This window comes from Erythranthe guttata, chromosome 8 (genome assembly GCF_056151865.1).
Source record: "Erythranthe guttata isolate IM_541 chromosome 8, IM_541, whole genome shotgun sequence".
In the NCBI taxonomy this organism is placed as follows: Eukaryota; Viridiplantae; Streptophyta; class Magnoliopsida; order Lamiales; family Phrymaceae; genus Erythranthe; species Erythranthe guttata.
The window spans coordinates 674,045-682,794 of record NC_142540.1 but is presented as its reverse complement, the minus strand read 5'-3'; the positions used below and the strand labels follow the sequence as shown (position 1 = coordinate 682,794).

At 34.5% G+C, this 8,750-nt stretch overlaps 1 protein-coding gene across 1 annotated transcript; it reads left to right on the top strand.

Annotated features, from left to right (window-relative positions):
* The first annotated feature begins 6,775 nt into the window (after window positions 1-6,775).
* Window positions 6,776-8,644, top strand: LOC105970449 (RING/U-box superfamily protein). Its single transcript, XM_088821460.1, has one exon. The coding sequence runs from the start codon at window positions 7,313-7,315 to the stop codon at window positions 8,453-8,455; it is 1,143 nt and encodes a 380-aa protein (XP_088677586.1). The 5' UTR covers window positions 6,776-7,312; the 3' UTR covers window positions 8,456-8,644.
* The last annotated feature ends 106 nt before the right edge of the window (window positions 8,645-8,750 follow it).

Genomic DNA, 8,750 nt, shown 5'->3' with positions numbered 1-8,750 from the left:
GTCGGCCCGGAAATTTTGAATTTTTTTTTTTTTTTTTGAAATATTTGATTAATAAGTAAATTAAAAGAAGTACTTTTAAATAGAAAAGGGAAAAGGAAATAAATGAAAAGTCAATTCAGAAGCACAAGTTTGAAACATTTGATGAATAATTAAATTATAGGAAAAATTGGGGTGTGAGGGTATTTATAGGAAAAATTGGGGGGAAAAAATAAATCAAAAAAAAATAAATAACGGCCGGTTCAACCGGGCCGGTTCACTAGCCGTTATTTGCTTTTTTTTGATTTTGTTTTTTTTTTTAAATCCGGGTGAACCGCCGGGCCGGCCCGGCGGTTCACGGTTCACTATTTCTGAGAACCAGGCCCGTCCCGGGTAGGACGGGCCGGTTCACGGGTCCGGGCCGGGTCACTCGGTCAACGGGGCGGTTTGGGCCGTCAACGGGCCGGTTCGGGCCGGTTCCGGGCCCAAAACCGGCCCGTGGCCGTGTCTAACCGAGTACATCTACTATTGTCTCGAGCGATGTATACGTAATCTAAGTGGCCTCTTCAATCTCAATCTAAGTTCAACGTGTGACGTGATATCTATAATGAGGTATATATCATTTACTGTTTAATACATGTACATAATTTGTTCTTTATTTTTCTCAAAAAGAAAAAAAAATATTTATCTAAAGTTTGATTATATGTTAACTGTACCGGACATCAAACGGTTTCGTAAAACAGAAGAAATTATTGATTTGTTAAAGCAAGAGAAAGCTGTTCGAATTAAATTAGAGTTTAACGCGAACATCGTCCGATTTATTAGATGGGAAGCAGACACCGAGTACATCTACTATTGTATCGAGCGATGTACACGTAATCTAAGTGGCCTCTTCAATCTCAATCTAGGTTCAACGTGTGACGTGATATCTATAATGAGGTATATATCATTCACTGTTTTATACATGTACATAATTTGTTCTTTATTTTTCTCAAAAAAAATATTATTTATCTAAAGTTTGATTATATGTTAACTGTAGGGACATCAAACGGTTTTGTAAAACCGAAGAAATTATTGATTTGTTAAAGAAAGAGAAAGCTTTTCGAATTAAGTTAGAGTTTAACGCGAACATCGTCCGATTTATTAGATGGCAAGCAGACACCGAGTATAGACACGGCCACGGGCCGGTTCCGGGCCGGTTCAAACCGGTTCACGGTTAACATTTTCCGGAACCGGAACCGGCCCGTAGTATGGACGGTTCAGCGGGCCGGGTCGGCCCGCCGGTTTGGGCCGGTTCCGGGCCTATCTGGGCCAGTTCTGGGTCGGCCAGGAAATTTTGAATTTTTTTTTTTTTTTTGAAATATTTGATTAATAAGTAAATTAAAAGAAGTACTTTTAAATAGAAAAGGGAAAAGGAAATAAATGAAAATTCAATTCAGAAGCACAAGTTTGAAATATTTGATGAATAATTAAATTATAGGAAAAATTGGGGTGTGAGGGTATTTATAGGAAAAATTGGGGGGCAAAAAAAATTCAAAAAAAAGTAAAATTGGGGTGTGAGGTTATTTATTGTAAAAATTGGGGGGAAAAAATAAATCAAAAATAAATAAATAACGGCCGGTTCACCCGGGCCGGTTCGGGCCGGTTCACTAGCCGTTATTTGCTTTTTTTTTGATTTTTTTTTGATTTTTTTTAAATCCGGGTGAACCGCCGGGCCGGCCCGGCGGTTCACGGTTCACTATTTCTAAGAACCAGGCCCGTCCCGGGTAGGCCGGGCCGATTCACGGGTCCGGGCCGGTTCACTCGGTCAACGGGCCGGTTTGGGCCGTCAACGGGCCGGTTCGGGCCGGTTCTGGGCCCAAAACCGGCCCGTGGCCGTGTCTAACCGAGTACATCTACTATTGTCTCGAGCGATGTATACGTAATCTAAGTGGCCTCTTCAATCTCAATCTGGGTTCAACGTGTGACGTGATATCTATAATGAGGTATATATCACTTATTGTTTTATACATGTACATAATTTGTTCTTTATTTTTCTAAAAAAAAAAAATATTATTTATCTAAAGTTTGATTATATGTTAACTGTAGGGACATCAAACGGTTTCGTAAAACAGAAGAAATGATTGATTTGTTAAAGAAAGAGAAAGCTGTTCGAATTAAACTAGAGTTTAACGCGAACATCGTCCGATTTATTAGATGGCAAGCAGACACCGAGTATAGACACGGCCCGGTTCCGGGCCGGTTCAAACCGGTTCACGGTTCACATTTTCCGGAACCGGAACCGGCTTGTAGTATGGACGGTTCAGCGGGCCGGGTCGGCCCGCCGGTTTGGGCCGGTTCCGGGCCTATCCGGGCCGGTTCCGGGTCGGCCCGGAAATTTTGAATTTTTTTTTTTTTTTTTTTGAAATATTTGATGAATAAGTAAATTAAAAGAAGTACTTTTCAACAGAAAAGGGAAAAGGAAATAAATGAAAAGTCAATTTAGAAACACAAGTTTGAAATATTTGATGAATAATTAAATATAGGAAAAATTGGGGTGTGAGGGTATTTATAGGAAAAATTGGGGGGCAAAAAAAATTCAAAAAAAAGTAAAATTGGGGTGTGAGGTTATTTATAGGAAAAATTGGGGGGAAAAAATAAATCAAAAAATAAATAAATAACGGCCGGTTCAACCGGGCCGGTTCACTAGCCGTTATTTGCTTTTTTTTGATTTTTTTTTTTTTTTTTTTAAATCCGGGTGAACGCCGGGCCGGCCCGGCGGTTCACGGTTCACTATTTCTGAGAACCAGGCCCGTCCCGGGTAGGACGGGCCGGTTCACGGGTCCGGGCCGGTTCACTCGGTCAACGGGACGGTTTGGGCCGTCAACGGGCCGGTTCCGGGCCCAAAACCGGCCCGTGGCCGTGTCTAACCGAGTACATCTACTATTGTCTCGAGCGATGTATACGTAATCTAAGTGGCCTCTTCAATCTCAATCTAAGTTCAACGTGTGACGTGATATCTATAATGAGGTATATATCATTTACTGTTTTATACATGTACATAATTTGTTCTTTATTTTTCTCAAAAAAAAAATAATATTTATCTAAAGTTTGATTATATGTTAACTGTAGGGACATCAAACGGTTTCGTAAAACAGAAGAAATTATTGATTTGTTAAAGCAAGAGAAAGTTGTTCGAATTAAATTAGAGTTTAACGCGAACATCGTCCGATTTATTAGATGGGAAGCAGATACCGAGTACATCTACTATTGTCTCGAGCGATGTACACGTAATCTAAGTGGCCTCTTCAATCTCAATCTGGGTTCAACGTGTGACGTAATATCTATAATGAGGTATATATCATTTACTGTTTTATACATGTATATAATTTGTTCTTTATTTTTCTAAAAAAAAAAATATTATTTATCTAAAGTTTGATTATATGTTAACTGTAGGGATATTATAAACGGATTGGATGATTTGCATTCAGAAGGATTTACACACCGCAACTTGAAGCCCGAAAATATATTTTTTATTGATAAAACAAGGTCTACGAAAATCTCATTAGATATGAGAACGAAGGATTAAGATTAGTTTAGCATTGACATTACGATTAAGATTGTGATTTGTATTAGAATTTGCAATAAGATTAGGATTAATATTAGTATTATGATTAGGATTAGCAATAACATTAAAACTGCATTAGCATTTAACAGTAACATATTAGGATTAACAGTAGCATAGTATCAACAAGAGTAATATTGTTATAATCAGATTATTAATAGTAATAGTAATTGTAATAGTAATAGTAATGATTATAATATCAGTATCGGTATTAGCATCAACATCAGTATCAGTATAGTATTAATATTAGTATTAGTATTTTTTAGAGTAAATTATTAGTGTTAATATTTGTATTTGTATTATTATTAGTATTAGGATTATTTATACCAGGAATTAGATTATGATTATGATTATGATTATGATTAATAATTATGATTAGTATTAAAATTATAATAAGCATTAACATTAGAATTACTATTAGAATTAGCATTAGCATTATCGTTAGGATTAGGATTTCAAGTAACATTATAATTATGCTTAGGATTAGAATTAACGTAACAATTGTGACTAGAATTAGTATTAGGAATAACATTAGCATTATCATATTACCATTGCCATAAATATCAACATTAAAATTAGTATTAGCAATTTTGAGTTGTATCAGTATCAGTAGTAGCATTACCATTAGCAGTAGCAGTAAAAATAGAATTACGATTAGCATTAGTATATAAAGATTGAAATTAGTATATTAGGATTAGCATTAACATTAGTATATTAGGATTAGCATTAGCATTGGCATTAGCATTAGCATATAAGTATTAGTTTAGTATTATTATTAATATTAGTATTTGTATTAACATTAGAATTAAGATTAGAATTAACATTAGCATTGCCGTTAGCATATTAGAATAAATATTAGTATGAATATTAGCATGCATATTAGTACGAATATTAGCATTATGATTATGATCCATATTAGTATTAGAATTATGATTAGAATTATATTGAAAATAAGTATTAACATTAGCATTAGCATATTAGGAATAGTATTAAAATTAGTATTAGCATTAGCATATTTGCATTTCTATACTGATTAGAATTATAATTTGTGTCATTTACTATAATTATGATTATAAGTAGAATTAATATTAGAATTCAGATTAACATTACCATTAGATTAGGATAAGGATTATAATTAGGACTAAAATTATTATTGAAATTAGTAGTAGGATTACAATTAGGGTTAATATTATCATTAGTGTTAGGATTAGGATTAGTGTTAGTACTATGATTAGGATTATCATTAGAATTTTTTTTTTTTTGACAGCATCATTAGAATTAATAATAGTTATTGTATTATTACCAAATTAGTTTTAATATTAGTATATTACTATTAGTAATGGTAATGGTAATGGTAATGGTAATGGTTGATATTGGTATTGGTATTGGATTGATGTTAGTATTGGTAATGATAATGGTAATGATAATGGAAATGGTAATACTAATGATATTGGTATTGGTGATGGTAATGGTAATGGTAATGGTAATGATAACGATGATGATATTGATATGGTATTGATATTAGTATATGTATTGGTATTGATATTATATTTGTACTGATATTGGTATTGGTATTGGTAATAGTATTGAAATTGGTAATTGTATTGATATTGGTATTGGTATTGATATTGGTATTGGTATTAATAATTGTACTGATATTGGTATTGGTATTGGTATTGGTATTGGTATTGGTATTGGTATTGGTATTGGTATTGGTATTGATATTGATATTGATATTGATATTGGTATGCATTGGTATTAGTATATTAGTATTAATATTAGTATTAGTATATTAGTATATATATTAGGATATTAGTATTAGTATTAATATTAGTATTAGCATTAGCATTTGTATATTAATATTAGCATTAGCTAATTAATATTAACAATAGTATTAGTAATAGATTAGTATATTAATATTAGCATTAACATATTGGAATTAATATTAGTATGAATATTAGTATTAGGATTAGCATTATGATTAGAATTAATATTAAGATCAGTATTATGATTAGAATTATAATTAGAATTAGGATTTGCATTACATTAGCATTAGCATAAAAGGATTGGTATTTTGGTTCTTTGTGGGCACCAGGTCCGGGTCCGCTACCTTAACGGGCCGTTGAGTTACCATCATTTACAGTCCTCCATCAATCCTTGTCGGGCCAATGAATGGGGGTCCTGGGGGCGAAGGATTTCGTCTTTTGGTGCAAACATATTTTCATTTCTATAAGAATTAGAATTATGATTCGTTAAGATTATGATTAGAATTAATATTAGGATTAAGACTAACATTCTCATTAAGATTACAATTTGGATTAGAACTATATATGATTGAGATTGATATTAGAATTAAGACTAGAATTAATATGATTAACAATAACATTAGGATTGCTAACACTAATAGTAACAATTTCACCCTCCAGCTTAAATTCCCTCCAATTCTCTACTTCAATAACAAAATCTAGGGGTTGGAATTGGAACTCAAATTTTGAATTCCAACAATTTCAATAATTTTGTTTGAAAAGTAATTTTTCATTCTAAAAATTACTATTTCCGAGTTTATTGAAATTGACTTGTGATATATTTCGATTTCCGATCTGATTTTAATTTTTGAAAATAATTTTAAAACTTCCAATTTCTTTTAAAAAGCACAATTTTATTAAGGAACATTTTCATTTTTTGTCCGTTCCAACGCATAAAGTTCCAATTTTGAAACATTTTTGTCATTTAAAATTCTTAAATTCTCATTTAATTTTTTTCTATTTTTTTTCGAATAAGATTGAAATAAGTTTTTCACTTTAAACTAAATAAAATTCAAAAGTACTAATTTCGGTCTGATTTTACCCCGTAAAATTTGATTAGTCCAAAAATCCCCTTAAAAATGAGTGGAAAGTCAATTCATTTATTTTCTGCCTTAATTTTTGCACTGGGGCCTGGGGGTGCCAAAGGGTGAAAACGTCAATTCCACGAATTTGCTCTCGCAAGAGTAAAAAAATGGTCTGGCATTATCAATAAGTCCGGAGTTTGCCATATGATAAGGCGTTTTGTCGCCAAAATGTTGACGACCACAATCCACGAGCTCCAGTGGCGCGTGCGCTTCACACATCCTAAAGATTGAATCTTTCTCTTCTTTTTCACCTTTTTTTATATTAATTAATTATTCAGAAAAATAAAATAAAATAAAATAAAAATTGTGTCTCTTTCGGCATAATCAAATAATCAATCACCCACTTTGAAAAACTATCAACAACCCTTTGCCTTCTAATTGAACACCGTACTTTCCTCTGCTACAATGTAAATATAGAGACTCAAATCTTTTTATTCATGACCAAATATTTGTTTTCAAGTAGAGAGAGAGAGAGAGAGAGAGAGAGAGAGAGAGAGAGAGAGAGAGATTTCCTTATTAAACTTAGCTTATTCTGATTTCTGAGTATTATAAAAAGGGCTGTAATTTGTAAAAGATTCCAAACCAAAAAAAAAAAAGAAAAAAAAGCTGTCTTTAGGGTTTTGCTGCAGCTGCAAGAAGGGGTAAACGGAGTTTTCATCTTCAGCACCAAGGTAGGTGAAGACTCAATCCATAAAGTTAACGGTGCCGTCATCTTTTTTCACATTATTGAACAATTTTTATTTTGTGGGAGTGGTTGAAAGATTCTTAGCCTGGTCTGTGTTCAGACAATGGGAAAAAATAGTATCTGTTTGTTTTGAAATGGTTTGTCCGATTACAGCAAAATGCAAGAACATAAGAGATTTTCTGGGCATGCCCATTTGAAAGTTTCTTGGATTCAACATCAAATCAATCAAAAAGACACCTCCTTTACTTCTTCTTCTTCTTACCCACCTCCATTTATACCTAATTCTAATTTCAACAAAGAATCCCAATCTGGGGCAACTAAAATCAGCCCTGCTGTTCTATTCATCATAGTAATTCTAGCTGTTCTTTTCTTCATCTCCGGTCTCCTCCATCTCCTTGTCAGATTTCTGACCAAGAATTCCTCACCCTCTCAGTCTAGTTTAAATCTAGAACCTTCCGGAAACTCCGACGCTCTTCAGCGACAGCTCCAGCAGCTCTTCCATTTACACGACTCCGGTTTGGATCAAGCGTTCATCGATGCACTGCCCGTTTTTTCTTACAAGGAAGTTGTGGGCCCCAAGGAGCCCTTCGATTGCCCCGTTTGTTTGTGCGAGTTCACGGAAACCGATCAATTGAGGTTGCTTCCCATGTGTAGCCATGCTTTTCATATCAACTGCATCGACACTTGGCTTCTATCGAATTCGACTTGCCCTCTTTGTAGGGCGACTCTTTTCAACCCCGGATTTTCGATCGAGAACCCTATTTTCGATTACGATGATTTTAGGGAGGAGGATGGAGGGTGCCCTAATTATGGAGACAATTTGTTCTCGATTGCTCAGAAGAGGGTCGAGATTGAGGAGGTTGCTACTAAAAAGGGGGTTTTTCCGGTTAGGCTCGGAAAGTTCCGGAAGTTGGAGGAAACCGAAGAGGGTGAGGTTTTAGGGGAGACGAGTAGTAGTAAATTGGACGGTAGAAGATGCTATTCGATGGGTTCTTATCAGTATATAGTCGGTGATGCTAAACTTAGAGTGGCGTTGAGCGAAGATCGAATTGGATGCGACAAAAAGATCGTCGAAGGAGCGATAAAAGAGCAATCTTGTAACGATTTGGGTGACGAGAGCACAGAGGGGAAGAGGATATGTATTGGTACGAAGACTGATAGCTATTCGGTTTCCAAGATTTGGCTGTGGTCGAAGAAGGGGAAATACGCGAGCTCTTCCGACGGGCATTTGGATAATAATAATAATCCATCTTCTCCGAACTTGGACTTAACGTGGATGCATAGACGACAAGGCGTTTGAAAGGTGTTGTACTTTTTTTTTTTTTTTGAAATATATATTTTGATTCGTCGGCCTCCGTAAATTTACGATAGTGTTTGGTTTTCTTTTTGTTATGAAATTTGAATGACCTGTTTTGAAAAGAAGTTGCCTTGCCTATGGTGTATCTAGATAATTGATGCACGAGAGTGTTTCTTGACGGTTTTGGTTTTTCGTTCTGTTTTTACGTCTTTAGATTTTTCTTCTCGGAAGTATCTTTTGTAACATAGTGAAGAAAATACGATATAGATTGATCCGACTGAATCAGCTTGCTTAGTAG